At 34.9% G+C, this 16763-nt stretch overlaps 1 protein-coding gene across 1 annotated transcript in view; it reads left to right on the top strand.

Annotated features, from left to right (window-relative positions):
* Window positions 1–14679, top strand: part of DLGAP5 (DLG associated protein 5) — a 36618-nt gene extending 21939 nt beyond the window's left edge. The window contains exons 13-19 of the mRNA XM_006180820.3: window positions 2358–2450; window positions 5311–5530; window positions 7958–8138; window positions 9915–9975; window positions 10791–11034; window positions 11887–11936; window positions 14042–14679. Of these exons, the coding sequence (XP_006180882.1) occupies window positions 2358–2450; window positions 5311–5530; window positions 7958–8138; window positions 9915–9975; window positions 10791–11034; window positions 11887–11936; window positions 14042–14182 (990 nt within the window). The 3' untranslated portion in view covers window positions 14183–14679. The remainder of the gene's footprint in view (window positions 1–2357; window positions 2451–5310; window positions 5531–7957; window positions 8139–9914; window positions 9976–10790; window positions 11035–11886; window positions 11937–14041) is intronic.
* The last annotated feature ends 2084 nt before the right edge of the window (window positions 14680–16763 follow it).

Here is a 16763-nt window from a genome sequence, read left to right as displayed (position 1 = left end):
AGCATGTTGTTTTTGAAGTGATGTTGTAGTTTGTATCTGTACTTTAATTACCAATTGATGGACATTTAGATTGTTTCTACTCTTTGGTAATTATGAATTATCTTTTATGAATATTCATGTAGAATATTAATGTGAACATGTATTTTCATTTCTCCAGGGTAGATACCTATATATTGCTGGAACATATGGAAAATTTATGTTTAACTTTTTAAGAAACTGCCAAACTTTTCCAAAGTGATTACACCATTTTAGGTTCCCACCAGCGTGTGTGTAACAATTTCCCACATCCATACTTGCTATTGTCTGTCTTTTTTAGTATAGCCATCCTACTGGGTATGAAGTGTCTCATTCTAGTTTTGATTTGTATTTCTCTAATGCGTAATGTTAACCATCTTCTCATGTGCAAATTAGCCATTTATAATGTCTCTTGGCAAAATGCCTAGTCAGATATTTTGCCCATTTTTAAATCGGGTTTGCTTTTTTGTTGTTGAGTTGTAAGTATTTTTTGTATATCCTGGATACAAGTCCTTTATCAGAAGTGTTATTTGCAAATATTTTCTCCCAGTTTGTAGCTTGTCTTGATTTTCTTAATGTCTTTTGAGGTGCAAACATTTTTTTTTTAGATGAAGTTCAGTTTATTGATTTTTTCCTTTATTTTGTGATTATGTCTAAGAACCCTTTTTGCCTAACCACAGATCCCAAAGATTTTCTCTTTATGTTTTCTTCTAAAAGTGTTATAGTTTTAGCTCTTACAGTTAGAGCTATGATCCATTTAGAGTTCATTTTTGTGTATTGTGTAGGTGTCTAAATTCATCTTTTTTCTTGTGGATAACCAATCTTCCCAGTTCTGTTTGTTGAAAAGGCTGTCCTTTCCTCATTGAATTGCAGTGGCACCTTATTAGGAATCAGTTGAGCACAAATGTAATCCTCAGTCTTTCTGACATTTAAGTTTTTTTGAGAGAGATTGAGAGTACATATGAGTATAAATGCATTATAAGGGGACTTAAATAAAGTTTACCAAACTGTTAACACTGGTTACCTCTTGGAGGAGATTGGAAATACTAGAAGGATGGGGATATTATTTGAATCTTTCAAAATGAGATTGTATCAAGAGAATGAGAAGGCAAGCCACAAACTGGGAGAAAATATTTGCAAAAATATATATCTGATAAAGAACTGTTTCCAAAATATACAAAGAACCCTTAAAACAATCTGATTTTAAAATGGAAAAAAGACCTGAACAGACACTTTGCCAAAGATGATATAGATGGCATATATAGATCTATTCATATAGATACAGATGGCAAGGAAGCATATGAAAAGATAAAGCTCGATATTGTACATTATTAAGGATTTGCGAATTAAAATTGCAATGAGATGAGGGGAGAGTATAGCTCAGTGGTAGAGTACGTGCTTAGCATGCACGAGGTCCTGGGTTCAATCCCCAGTACCTCCACTGAGAAGCAAACCTAATTATCACTGCTCCCCACCCCCCACCCCCAAAAAAACCTATTATGAGATACCACTGCATGCCTATTAGAATGGCAAAAATCCAAACCACTGACAACACCAAATGCTGGTAAGGATGTAGAGCACCAGAAACTGATTTATTGCTGGCAGGAATGTAAAATGGTACAGCCACTTTGGAAGACAGTTGTCAGTTTCCTACAAAACTAAACATGTTCTTATCTTACAATCCAGCAATCACAGTTCTTGGTATTTACCCAAATGATTGAAAATATTTGTCCACACAGAAACATGTACACAAATGTTTATAGCATCTTTATTCATAATTGCCAAAACTTGGAAGCAATCAAGATGTCCTTCAGTAGGGGAATGGTTAGGTAAACTGTAAAAGAGAGAGAGGGAGAGAGAGATTGTGTTCACATTGTAATTTAGGAAACAAAAACATTTTAGTGATCAAAAGTAATTTAGTGGGGGAGGGTTTAGCTCAAGTGGTAGAGTACATGCTTAGCATGCACAAGGTCCTGGGTTCAATCCTCAGTACCTCCTCTATAAATAAATAAACCTAATTACCTCCTCCCCCCAAAATAAGATAATTAAAATAATACAATAATAAATAAAATATTTTTAAAATGTCAAAAAAATTTTTTAAGTAATTTAGGAGAGTTATTTGTATATGGCATACTCTGTAGATTTTGAAGGTTCATAAGACCAAAGATAACAGTGAACAATTTTACCATAATAAGAGTTTTTTACTTGAATACGAAATTGAGAATGATTGAGCCTAATTTTATGTTGCCATTCTCAATTCTTTTTGAAGCTTCAGTTTATTTGTTTGTAATTTTACTGTGGTTAGCATTTATCTGATAAACTTGTGCTTTATTTATTAACAGATAGAAGACGTAAACCAAAAATTCAACAATCTGACCAAACTTGAGGAATCTGGATGGCAAAACAATAACAATACAAGCAAAAAAGTTTTTCGGGTAAGTCTGTGGGTTTCTAATACAGACTCTTCTACTTTAGTGAGTTTTTATTTTCAAGCTTTAAAAACGTTTCGCTTCAGATTTTTCATCATTTTATAAAATAAGTTTCACACACTATTTGCAGTGTCCTGATTGTCTTTGAAGATAGATTAAGAAATGATCAGCTCAAATTCAGGGTAGTTATTTCTGGAGGGAGTAAAGATAGGAGATGTGATTGGATTGGGGCACCACATGAGTTTCTGAGTTGCTAAATAGTGGATATATGTGTGTTTGTTTTATTCTTTAAACCCCATTTATACATTTTTTGGTAATAATAATAATAAACAGTAGAAGTAGGTAATTTATATTTTGCTTAGTATATGCCACATGTTGTTCTGATTACTTTACATGTATTAAATCATTTAATCCTCAGCAATTCTCTTGAGGTAGGTGTTATTATCCGCTTTTTATAGTTGAGGAATATAAGGCCCAGGAAGATTAAGTTGCTTGCCCACGGTAGAGCTGGGTTTCAGGCCAGACTTTCTCATTCCAGAATCCCTGTTCTTATCCAGCAGGCTGTGCCGTCTCTTTTGTGTGATATATTTCAAAATGAAACAATTTCTTAAATAGAAAAGTAGAACAATGGCTCTTTAGAACATGTCTTCTTCCCTATACTTTATCTTGAAAAATTTCCTGTTACTTTTCTCCATAAAATTTGCTTTATCATAATAGATTCCATTCTTATCTATTTGTAGAATTTTTTTTTCTAGTAATGTTTTAAACTCAGAGGTTTTGGTTCAGATAACTACTTCTCAAACCACCTTAGAGCATTGCCAGTTTTCCTTTTAGATTTTAGAAAAATGCCTGTGGTTATAAAAAATCAGGTTTCTAGATTGGTACTTTATTATGCTATGTAATCAAATAAAAACCGTTTTGAATCCTTAGGAGTTTAAGATGTTAGAGTTATGCTAAACTTTTTTTAAAAAAAGATATTTTACAGTGTTAAAGGAACATTTTAATAAAATTATTTTACTAATTGTTATGACAAGGACTCTAAGGACATTAACAAAATCGATTGAATGAATTTTTATTTAAATCTACTAAACAGTGGAGGATGCTTGAACATTTTGAAGCTACTGTGTGTATTTCTTATTGAGTACTCAGTCATGAAAGCATTACTATCATTGGTGCAGATAATGGCTGTATATCAGTATATCAGGGCCTTGTAATTCTGCCCCTTATCACCAGGTGTCTCTCTCCTCCTACTTTATTTTATAGGCTACTGTTAAGATTATCGAACAAATAAAACTTATCTTTTACATACACGTTGGTACCATTCCCTTCTACCTCCTGTTCATTGATGTCTCATTCTGTCACTTAGACTTGTTTTCTCTTTCCCTCTTTTTTTCCTTCAGGTTTTAGATATATTTAAGAGTCTTTGTTACATTAAAAAAAAAAAAATCTAAACCTACGATGTCCACATCTCTCTCTAGTTATCTAAACCTCCCCTTCCCCATTCCCATTTCTTTCTTCCTACAGACAAGCTTCCTGAAAAAAGTTGTCTATACTATCTTTACTTTTTTGATTCCCACTTACCTTTCCAACTTACTGCAATTCAGTGTCATCCTCTATGCCTCTAAAACAGTTATAACCAAGGTTACTGATCCACTAGTTACTGTAGTTATTAGACACTTTATTATACAATCTAATCCCTCTGTAGCATTAAATACAGTCTATTCTCCCCTTCTTAAAATTTTATTCTACTGATTTTCCTCCTGCCTCTGCACTCATTCTTCAGTCATGTTTGCAAGTTTCTGTTTTCCATTTATCCCTTAAGTGTTTGTAATACTCAAATCCTACCTCAACTTTCTTCTCTCCTTCTATATTCTTCCTGTGCAATCTTACCAACCTTGCAAAGATTCCTAAATCTGTGTTTCAAACCACACTTACTGCCAAGTCCTAGTTCCATGTATCTTGACACAGTATACCTTAAAATCAGTATATCCCAAACCGAAATCATCTCCACACACATCGATGTTTCCCTGTCTCAGAGAATGGTATTAGCATCCCACTAGGTGTCCAAGATAGAAACCTGGCAACCTTCTTTGGTCCTTTCCTTTCTGTATTTCACCATCTTCACCCACACACATCCAGAAGATCACTAAGTCTTCTCAAGTCTCTCTCTTCAGTATCTCCTCAATATGTTCACTTTTTCCATTTTTTTTTCCTCCTTAATCTAACCAGTTTCATCTTTTCCAGTATCACTGCACTGGTCTCCTTAACTGGCTTGTAACCCTCTAATCCATTGGCCAGAGTGACCTTTCCAAAACACAAATCTGATAATGTTAACCTCCTGATTAAAAATCATCAGTAATCTCTATTCCTTTGTCCTCTATATAAATAGCTCCTCAAAATGGTTACATGCGAGGGATTATAATTAGCTGCTGCTTATCTCTTGCCAACTCCTCTGTGCTTTCTTTCACTTCTGGTTTTGCAGATATGCTAATTCTCTCTACCTAGCCCTTTCTTCATCCCATCCTGTAGCCCAGCTAGCTGTGATTTCAGCTCAGGTGCTTCTTCCTCTGAGCCTTTCTTGGTGCCTCTGAAGATTGATTAATTGATAAATTCAGTCCTCTGAAATATTGAATTATTTCTAACATGACATTCTTCTCAGTGTCCTTGTCTAGCTCTTCCACTGTGAAGCGGAGAACTCCTTGATGGCAGGACCTTTGTTCTTTATTTTTTGACCCCCAGCATTTTTAGCAGATACTAGGAGATTGATAAGTATATGATGAATGTGTTAAATATTTTATGTATGTTTTGTTTTTCTAATAAGATAGTAATGAGTAGCTTTAATAAATATTATAATTTCTCTTTGCAGAAAAAAGTTGTCTCGAGTATAACAAGTAAACCTAAACAGGATGATGGTGGCAGAATTGCAGCTAGAAATCGCCTCGCTGCCATAAAAAGTGCACTGAGAGAGAGAATGAAGCAGGAAGAACGTGCTGAGGCAGCGGCCTCTGCCATGCCAAGGGAGGTGGATAAAGTAGTGTTTGATGCTGGGTTTTTCAGAATTGAGAGTCCTGTTAAGTCATTCTCAGGTTAGTTTTTCTGCTGAGGTTACTGAAAAGAAATATTTAGATTGGATAGGAGCTTATATAAGAAGTGAAAAATAGTTTTCACAGAAGATTTATATGCTTTCTATGATTTCTGAGAAATGGCTTATGGAAGGTGGTTTTGGTTAAATTTTCATTTATATTAAAACTTTTCCTCAGGTCTTTTTGAAATGTAGTACATGTCCCAGTTCCCTAATTGAAAATATTCCAGTGTAAACAGCTTTTAATACTTCAGGAAACAATTCTTAAGATTTTCTAACTCTGGTTATATTTTTCAGTAGCTTTTTTTCATAGCTATCTTTATTAGATTGAGTTTATTTACCTTAACTGAAATTATTTATAAGCCATATAATGAGAGGTCATAGTTGAAGTAATCTGTTCCTTAAATCTTCTATTAAAGCACTTCTATTAGTGCTTTAATGTGTTTATTTTCAAGGAGAAATGGGCCACGTCTTCTTCAAGCACCAATTGGGTAAAGGAATGTTTCCCTGTTATTTAACTTTGTCCACTAGGAAGTCTTCTGAAAATAAACTTGAGTTGTTATTCAATATTTACATTAAAATGTAAATTTATCACCCCAAGTACGTTCTAACCTCCCTGTCAATTTGGGTATCATACCTACTGTGGTTTTGGTTTGCCTCCTTTAAACAGCTGCACTCCCTGGATACCCAGGAATTGCCTCACTACTAATGACATGGCTCCTTGCTGCCTACTTCCCAAAGATCCTAGTAGTTTCCATGACTATGTGCGCATCGCTGTCTGTCCTTTCTTATACCCAACTTGGCACTTACGACTATGGAGATCAAGGCTTTTAGCCAAAATTGATCTTTTTGAAATTGAGTTTTAGTTATTGAACACATAGTTTATATGAGGCTTTTTACAAAACAGAAGTCCCCAGGAAGCCCCTCTCATCCCATTTGTCACTTCTAAAGGCAACTACTTTCAGTGCTTAAAGGAGGCTTGGAGTGTTAAGTTGTTTATGGCTCCCTCTAAGCAAGGTGTAGTCTTTTTTTTTTTTCTTGAATTACTCCTTTGGTCTAGTCTCCTTGGTTCTCTTTGATCTTTTTTTAGAAATACATATTTTTCTCCTGATATATAGACTTTTTTTCATTCTTTGCTGTGCTTGTCATTTTCTTCTACTTCCTGGATTTCTTCAACTTTCATGGCTATCTTGTTTTTAATTCCCAGAGCTCTTTCTCATTCTTTGAATGTTCCATTTTATAACATTCTGTACTTGTTTCATAAGTGTATTTTCTTATCTTTCTGAGGACATTAGCTTTTATGTGTTCTTCCTGGATAGTCAGTATTTGTTCCAAGATACTTTCATTTGTTTGGTTTTGATTTTGATCAATCATATTAGAGGCTTTCCTTGGGTGTCTGATGATGGTTCACTGCCTGCTCATGGTTAAGAAAGAGCAGGGCTCCCCACGGCAGCACATGGGTAATAAGGTCTTTACTGTGGAGTAATTGAGCTGCACCATTAAGCTGGGAACTTACACATCACTGTATTTAAGTCTTTTTTCATGGGCTATTCAGATTCCCTGGAGAAGATCCTTCCAGTCTGCTGCCTGGAGGGTATAATTCTGGCTGCCAGTCTTTCAGGAGCCACGTTGGGGGCAGGGGATAGAGGAGGGAGGCAAACGAGTGTTTCAACAGTTTTTGTGAATACTCTCTTAATTCCCCCTTTTTCCACATAGAAGCCATCTCTCAACCTTACCTGATACCCCTTAAACCAGAGACCCTCTATTTCACCTTTTTGGGCAATCAGCCTCTAGTTTTCTGATTTTGGTGGTGGGAGGGAGTTGTTGACAGTTGCCCAGCTGAGCAGAATGAGGAAAGGAATTTGTGCTCTCATTGGTCTTTAAATTGAACTTTGAACTAATCTTCCCATTTTTAGCTTCATTTTTATCTCTGCTTCTAGAGATACGTGAGGCCACCAATTCTTTTGAGGAATGTTCTGGTATAAACTGGGTTGATTCTCATCTTTCCTGATTGATGGTTTGGGATTTGTTTTTCTGGGTCTACTAAGTAATACCCCACTCACTCATTCACATTATGCTTTAAAATTTTTCTGGTTATTGTTATCTCTTCTTTAGTTTCCTTTGTCCTTGAAAATTATATTTCAAATTTTTAAAAATCACTGCACTTAAAAAAAGAAGATGTTTTGTCCTTATAACGTTCTACCTTTAAAGATTATCTCCGTTACTGTTGATAGTAGTGGGATGTCAAGAAGTTTCATGTGTGTGTTCAGGACTGTCTTTAACTGGAAGTCTTGACTTTAACAGACATTATTTTATAGAGAAAGAGGCTAGTTGGTAGGGGAATAGGAAGAATTTGCACTGTCTTCCTATTTATAGTGAAAAATGAATGAAAGAGCTTTTTGATATTGAGATAATTTTTCTCATCTTCTAGGGCTTTCTTCTGAATGTCTTTCTCAAAGACTTAGAACACCTAATTCTGTCAGCAAAGCTATGTCTGAGAGCAGGCCTGAGATGGGCCTTCTAAGACAAACTGCACCAGAGAATCCTGATCCTCAGAGTACCAAAAGTGAACATGTTGAAAAGACTTTGATTTCAAATATTTCTGAAAACAGGTATTTAATTTTTTTAAAAAATGTATTTCTTTAATGTGTTATTACTAAGAACTTAATAGATGCAGACATTAAATACCATTCCAGATTGTTAACCTGATTCAATATGCAAGATACATATTAATTAAATTTCACCGTGACCCTATAACAAATAGGCAGTACTTATGTTTATATATGAGGAAATGAAGGCTTAAAATTTCAGATTGGTAAATGGTCATATTTAGGTGCGCAAAGTAAATTCTGCAGAATTAAGAAGAAAGGAAGCAAAATAGTGTCCTCTGGTGCTAAACAGCCTGCAACTATGGTGATTGACAGATTCGAGCTCAAAACCAGCTGTATGATATGCTAGCTTTGGCACAAGTTTAATTAGCTCATTTAGCTTCAGTTTTATCACCTAGAAAACAGTGCTGATACTTCCCTGCAGGGTCATTGAGAGTTAGGCACTTTTGTACCAGCCCTTATAGAAAGCACCTTAGGACTGCGGATTTGACAGATGGCAGAGCAGAGAGAAGGGGGAGCTAGTATGTCTTGAACAATTATTATGGGCTAGATGTGGTTCTAGATTCCTATCATATTATCTCATTTAATTTTCAAAACAACCATGTGAGGTTCTAGATCGCCATTTTCAAAAATGAGAAAACTTGCAAAGTTAGTAACTTACCCAAATTCAGTTTACAATTAGTAAATTAGATGTTGCCTGCATTCTTTCTGCTACATAATACTGCCCTCTGCAGAGATACATCAAAATTACCTGTACAGTCCTTGTTCATGGAACATAAATATGACAGGAAAAAGGTACTTTAAGTGGAAAGTAAAGTTGTAATCTGGAGCCAAGAGAGGACTATTAGATTTATTATTAATCTGAAGATGAGACAGCGTTAAATACTCAGCCACTGCAGCAAACAAGACTGTCAAAAAATATAGAATACCTTATGAATTGAAATAAGGGAAACAAATGAAAATTTTTGTTCTTAGGTATTTCAGGGAACAAGTTTTAAAATTTCTAGTTTTTAGTATAAACCAAAGTATATTTAGCCTTTGTGAGGACTAAAATATTTCAAATGTTTAAGAAATCTGTGGATTATAAATTACCAATTTATTGTCATTTCTTAAATGTAAGTTACTTTACTTTGTATGTCCTGCAGTAAACTATCTTGTACTTAAAAAATCCAAAATTGTATTTGAATGATATTACAAGTACCCTTGAAAAATTTTATTTTTACTTAATTCCCAAAAGTAGTTCTGAAAGAGCATCTTACAAATAAATAACTTTATATAATGAAGGCAAAGTGAAGCTGAAAACTAGAAAAACAGTATATTTTTCTTAACTTAACAAATGACTCCAAGAGGTTGAGAGAGATGATTCTAATAAAATGCAAGTTAAGAACTTCAGAATTAGAATACATTATGCTACAGCTAACAAGTAAATTTAACTAACTCCAGCTATACAATAGTTGAGGTGCTGCTTCAATCCCTCAAAAATCAGCTTTATCCTAACTTTCCCTCTTATATGGTTTTGGATTTGGCTAAGGTTCAAAAGATTGCTGGTAGACTGACCAACATGGTAACAGGCTTGTTGTGAGCTTTCTGGGGGAAAAAATGCATTTGGTTTGTAAGGCCATCCTACAGTAGATATTATTCAAAACTAATCTGTTTGGATCTGGCCTGATTTTGGATGAGGCTCCATCTTTGGCCCATAAAGGATAGTCTCAAAACACAAGTCAGAAGATAGCAATATGTTTAATTACCTGAGTACAATGCTGCTTTTTTCTTTTTTAGGAACAGCATAGTAGAAGATGCTAAGAGTCCTGGATTACAAGATTTAACTGAAGTAGACCATGTAAGTTAAATCCTGTTCCAGTGCATTAGATAGTCCAGTTTATATCATTATATAAAGTAACTCCATAAATAACCCCCAGAATTTCCATTGGAAATTAGGCATATAAAATGATAGTTCTTGTTTCAAAGGCCTTTGACTCATTTCAGACCATGGTGCAATTTGTATTTCAACTCATGTCAAGATTATTTTTGTAAAAAAGGTTTTATTGTAACACAGCTGTAGTCATTTGTTTATGTATTATATCTGGCTGCTTTCGAGATACAGTGGTAGAGTATTCAGTATTTGTGGCAGAAACTCTTCAGCTCACAAAGCCTAAAATACTTATCGTTGATTTTTGAACAACGGTGGGAGGATGTTGGAGTGTCAACCCTCTGCACAGTCAAAATTCCACATATAACTTAGAGTTGGCGCTCCTTATATCCTCCGTTATCTGAGGTTCTGCATCCATAGATTCAACCAACTGCAGATGGTGTAGTAGTGTAGTATTTACTATTGAAAAAAATTCATGGATAAGTGGACCCTCGCAGTTCACACCTGTGTTCTTCAAGGGTCAACTGTACTACTTGGCCCTTCACATAGAATGTTTGGCCGTCTCTCAACTGGAATATAGTATTTGCTGAGAAACTTTCCTTTGGTTATATTATTGCTGTAATATCTCATCTAATTGTTTAAGAAGCAAGATAATAGGATTTACAATGTTTAGCTTGTGCTCAGAATGTCATCCTTCTGTTGTGTCTTATTTTTAATAGCAGTAAGACCTTTTCTGTTTGTTTCAATTTTGAGTAATCATATGTTGTAACCATTTTTACTTCCAGGATATAAATAAGAAAAACTTTGAGATAGATTGTGTACCCAATGAAAGAATGAGTTTGGCTCTCCTTGCTGGGAAAGTGGCAGATGATGTTAATACTAACAAAAAGGAAGAAATTTCACATGTTGTAGAAGGAATGGAACTCAATTCAGTTATAGCACAGGATGTTTGGATGATTAGCCCTGAAAAAAATATACCATCACAAAATAACATCTCACAGGAAGAAGAAACAAAAATTTCTCAGTCAGGTAAGGTCTAATTTAATATATTTAAACAAGGCTTTGTCAAATAAATGAACTTGGACTAAAGTATAGATTATTATAAACACTTCTGGATATAGTTTCCAAGAATGAAGTTTGACAAGTTACATACATACATGCAGTAAATATCTTATGAGAATTCATTTGTGCTGTAGTACCCTACTCTCCACCCCCAAACCTTTTGAGATAGACCTGTTAAAAATCAACAGCAGATATGAATCCACATTGGATGTCAGTAGCATTTTACATTAGACCTAACTATTTGGGATCCTTCATTGTTTGTGAAGATTCAGAATTAGAAAAATTTCCTGAAGTTTTTTTGGTTCTCTTTCTTTCTATCAAACATCCTTGAACCTTTCTTCAAAACACCCCATTTTTCTTCCCTAATGCCTTTTCCTACCTACTTTGTTGCAATTGTTCTTAAAAAGGAAATGGCTCTTGTATTTTTGACATAATATGATGTGTGATGGTTTCACCTGCTATTTTCATCTGCTACTCCATGGTGCTCTTCTCTCTGGGGCCTAAGGCCAGATAAACCTTATAACCTTGGCCAGACATTTAATGCACTCCAGCTATGTTCTCCTTCTGTCTTCTGGGTACCTTTAAATTACAAGCATGAGATTTTAGAAGGTTCTTTTTATAATGAAATTATGGATGAGAATTTTACAAAGAAATTTAACTACATTTTTTAAAATGCTGTAGCACAAGATGACCCATATTTTTCTTACTATTTGACATATGAAACTTTTTGTATCTTTCAAGGCTTTGTTCGTTTCTAACAACCCTTAACTGCAAGAATATTCCTTAAAAAGTTAAAAATTATTCTTTTTTGTTTTTCAGTACTGTATGATAATAAAAGTCTTGCTACTGAATGCCATCTTCTTGATTCAGTAAGTTTTCCAACTTTATTTGAAAAGTTCTTTACAGTCTAGGTCTGTTTTATAAAATGAATATTGCTAACTTTTCAATTTGTGTGCAAAGTTTAAAATTTACATCCTGTCATTGTTTTATATTTACCCTAAAATCCATTTTTATTCATTTTTTCTCAAAGTGGGAAAATTTTTGTTTATATACTTTAAAACATAGTTTGCTTTAGTGTTAAACTCTGAAGATTTAATTCTGTACATGACTTATGTATGAAATTTGCTGTGACAAATTGGTTGACTACTTGAATACCCAGTATGTATCTTGGTTTATGCTGGTTATTTCTAAGTGATGCAAGGAAAACGTAAGGAACAGTTTCTACCCTTTTGAAGCATACAGTTGGAGAGATAATACCTATCCTACTGCCTTCAGTCATCATTGGTTATTTTCACTCTCATTCTTTTAGATTACTGTATTTATGTACTGCTGTTTTATTTAGAAGCTCCCCAGCCTTTACTTTTGGTGCCCTCTTGCCTCTTAATCTAGTTTAAACATTTGCCCTTCTGTGAAGCCTTCCTGTGAAAGCGCTCGCCTCTCACATGTTAATTTCTATATTGGCACAGATGCACAATGCTTACAGTGTACACATTTAATCTCCTATAAGAGTATCATATGAATAAATGATATTTTATGCCTGAAACATATTATAATTTCAGGAGTTTATTTTCCTTATTAACTATAAATTCCTCTTTAGGCAGAGCTGGCTGATTCATATTCATGGATGCTGGCACTGTGGCATGAATGGAATAGTGCTCTCTTGCCTACTAAGTGTTTACAGCATTGGTTATCAGCCCTACTCCCAGATATTTTTATTTCAATGATCTGAATTAGGAACTTTTATCAGGCAATTCTAACATGTAGCCAGGGTCAGCAACTCTGGTTTACATCCTTACCTTGAGATTTTCCAAGGCCGATTGCTAAAATGGATCAGAAAATGGCCTTGGTTTGCTAATCCTCGATCTCAGAATACAAAAAAATCATTAAGGCAAATGTAGGATCAAACAGCAACAATTTTTGTTAACCTCATGAAGCCTGGCAAATGCTTGATTTTCCTTGTCTTTTTTGGGATAGAAAAAGCTTTTATTAATGAATAAAACCTTCCTTGCTTTCACTTAATGCATGATTTTCCTAAGCCACTAATTCCTTAAGGATATCTGTATATGTTGACTTCTATTATCTTTCAAAGTTTCCTTCTTTGTGTTCAGGCTTCTGGACTGCCCTGCATCTCAGGAATAGAATGAAGTGAGTTACAGGAATAGAATGAAGTGAGACACTGTTCCTTCTTGGTTTTAGCCTTCTTTAATCATAGGCTAAGACCTAGAGGGACAGGGATTTCAGCATGAGGGCCAATTTATATAAACCTGATTTAATCTTGTTCCTGGATCTGAACTCTGAATGATTTATTTTTATAAATATATATTATAAGTAAGTCTGGAAATTAATGAATCATAATATTCTGCTTTTGATGAATTAGTAATATGATTAAAATTATTTCAGTTATACATTATCTTGATAAATCCTAGTACCTTATAATTTAGCTTCCCTGTGAATGATTTTCTACTTCTATAAATATTAGAATTTACATTTTTAAATTTTTTTAATAGGTCCACTTGTCTATTTTAGACTCACATTATTCTTTGCTCTGTAGCATCATTTGAACCTAAAGTAGGGCTTGAGGACAAGCAAAGAAAAGCACCCCAGCAGGATCACACTAGTAAAAGGCCTATTAAGTGCAGTTATATGGATTAGAATTTGTGGAATCTACATAAGTGGCTTAAGATATGACCTCAGTTTTATTTGTCCTGTGTACATTGCTGAAGTCTATTTACATACTACTAATCATCTTTTAAGGCATATATTCATCATATACCTTTTCAATTAAAAAGAAAATTATATATTTAAGATTAAATCCACTGAAAAGTAGCATAATCATTGTTATTAATAATTTTATTTTGTACCAAAAATGTCATTTATGTTATTAATAAATTTACTACTAATTTGCAGTGTTGAAGACTTAATTGGTGAAATTCTTGATGATTACTGTAGTGACTTCTCTCAATTTATTCTCTAGCCAAGCCTTAACTGCGGTAATACATTCACTCAGGTGGAGAAGAGACATCAAGAACGTACCAGACATATTTCCTTTGGTGGTAACTTGATTACCTTTTCACCTCTAAGGCCCCTCAGTGGAGAACAACCAGAAGAATTTTGAATTTAAAAGTAAATCCAGAAATTTTTCTTCATGTTATCAATGCTGTGATATATTCTTATAATATTGAAAAGTTGGAGAATGTATATTTGTGTTCACTTCTATTCAGTCCATTTATATAGTGTCATATAGTCGGCCTTCCATATGTGTATGCAGAACACATGGATACTGAGGGCCTACTGTAATGGACTTGAGCATCCTTGAATTTTGGTATCCATGGTGGGGGCGGGAGGGCCCTGGAACCAATCATCCCTGCCTCCCATACTAGGGGATGACTGTAATGTTTTAGTATGCAGTGTTCATCAAAGTGTGTTTTAGATCTGATACTGTTTCTCAAGGGAAGTGGGGATATTTTGTATAGTAACCATACAGAATAAAAAATGTACTGTGCCTTGCCTCTCTTGTTTAAAATGTATAAGCCTAAAGTTAAGTATACCTACTCAGAGCTTATGAAATTCTTCAGTTTAATCAAAGTATAATATTAAACTTTGACAGACATACTTGTATTCTTTTATACTTTATTCTTAGTTTGAACTCTTAAATTTGTTGATGTTGAACAGCTTTGCATATTGTGTTTTCCTGGGTATACTGAGTTTCTTTAGATAAGCTTTCTGCATTCTGAAGTCAGAATCTTTTTCCTTGTCTTTTTCTTTTCGTTTTCCCCTTTACCTGACTGACGGCCTTTGAAGGAAATGTCATCTTCCCTTAAAGAGAATTGTATCAATTACTTAATGGTTTGAAATATTTTCTCTTTTGTAAAACTCTTAACTATAGGATTGTAGCTAAGACAGGGTCATCAGAACAACGGAGCACCAGGACAACTCATGGTAGCTGAGGCTTGTAACCAGACCTGGGTCGGGTTATTTCTGTCTGTAAGTGAGGTGAGTGTTGGAGGTATTCACCAAACAAGCAGTAACTTTATGGATAATCTTTTATTAAGAGTAGCAGTTTCCAAAGAAGAAAAGAAAGCACATCTGCTTTTGTTGTCAGACGAAGGTATGTTACGCTTGTGGGAAGGAAAGTATTTATTATCCATGTGAGCAGTTAGGAGGCTATGTGAGGTGCTGGTTTAGAAGAATATTCTCAGAATGCCTAGTCTTAAACTTTAAAAGCAGCTGTAACAGCCCATTCAATAATGAATAATTCAAGCAATACATGCAGAATAAAGAAACATTTTTTGTAAAAGTTAGGGTTTTCTAAGAGCCCAGGGCCATGAACATGTAAAAGAGGTTGATACAGAGTAACCCAAGACTTAGAATCTATATAAAGCAATATGCAACATAACAATAAAATAATATTTGCCTGTAAGGATAAAGTAGATGAGACTAGAAAAATGTCAGTAAACAAGATTTTTTTGGTAGGTTTTAGTAAGATGTACTATTGAATCATTTAGAAAGCTTTTGGCTGTTAAGTATTGTAAAATTAATTCAAATTGGCTTAACAATAAAAATTTATTATCTCACAAGTTGTCAGGGTGATTTCAGGTACTTTACAATTAGCAGCTCAATGATGGCATCAAGATCGAACATCTGTTCATAGTTCATTCCATCATCCTTGGCGTTGGTTTCTCTAAGGCTGGGTCCTTTTGGGGTCATGAGATGGCTACTGATGGTAAACAGAGCTATGTCCTTCCATTTAGTCTGGTTAGGCCAACTAATGCTGCGTCTCCATCTGCAGCTCAGCAGGGGATTTGCTTAAACTAAAAAGAGTTCCCTATTTTATCTGGGATTAATACCTGGATAAAACCAGGACTATTAGGAAATGGAATGAGTTGGGTAGGCAGGCATTAGTGAGCCCTACAACTAGATAGAGGGTCCTTGGGCTGTTGGACTCTAGAGTTACAAGGTATTCAGAAAATCTTTGAAGACAAAATGAAAGAAAACTGCTTTGGTAGAACAAGAACCTTTCCAAAAATGAAAAAATGGAATTTCCATGTATTGAGGACCTACTATATGGCAACCCCTTGGCTGTAGAATTTATTCAATGGTCACAGTAACCTTACAAAAGATGTATTATACTGCCCATTTTATAGACAAGGGAACCAAGACTCAGAGGATTTAAGTAATCTTGAGTAAACCAAGTTCCCTCTTTTCTCCGTAGCTTATTATTTTCTTTTATTTAATCATTGGAGTAGAACAGTCAAGATCTGAATGTTAGAATCAGGAATTAACATACTTTTTGAAATAAGCCATGATGTGCTGTTCACATCCCCCTTTAGAGCTGAAGGACTTACTTCTTTAGTTGTTGCATGCGCTACTAGCAGACAGCCCTCGGGAATCATCCTGTGTGAGAACTGTCTCCGGTGAACAAAGCCACTTCACCCAAACAGATCATTCTGTTTCCCTGCTGGCCTGTATTCATGGACCGAAGTGAGGATATGAAGGCCTATCGCTCTCTGGACAGCTCTAGGGGATCATCCCAGGATCATCCAACCCCTGTAGGGTAGGCTGAGGCAGGGATGCTTGGCTTCTCCCTCCTAGCCACGTGCCTTCTCATCTCCGCAGCTGTTGAAAGAAAGGGGACTCCCTTATAAACCTCTTGCATTCTAATCTCTTTGCTTCCTGGGGAACCCAACCTGTGACAA

The sequence above is a fragment of the Camelus ferus genome, chromosome 6 (assembly GCF_009834535.1).
Source record: "Camelus ferus isolate YT-003-E chromosome 6, BCGSAC_Cfer_1.0, whole genome shotgun sequence".
Lineage (NCBI taxonomy): Eukaryota > Metazoa > Chordata > Mammalia > Artiodactyla > Camelidae > Camelus > Camelus ferus.
The sequence above is the reverse complement of the archived record's forward strand: the minus strand, read 5'-3'. Positions and strand labels throughout refer to the sequence as shown.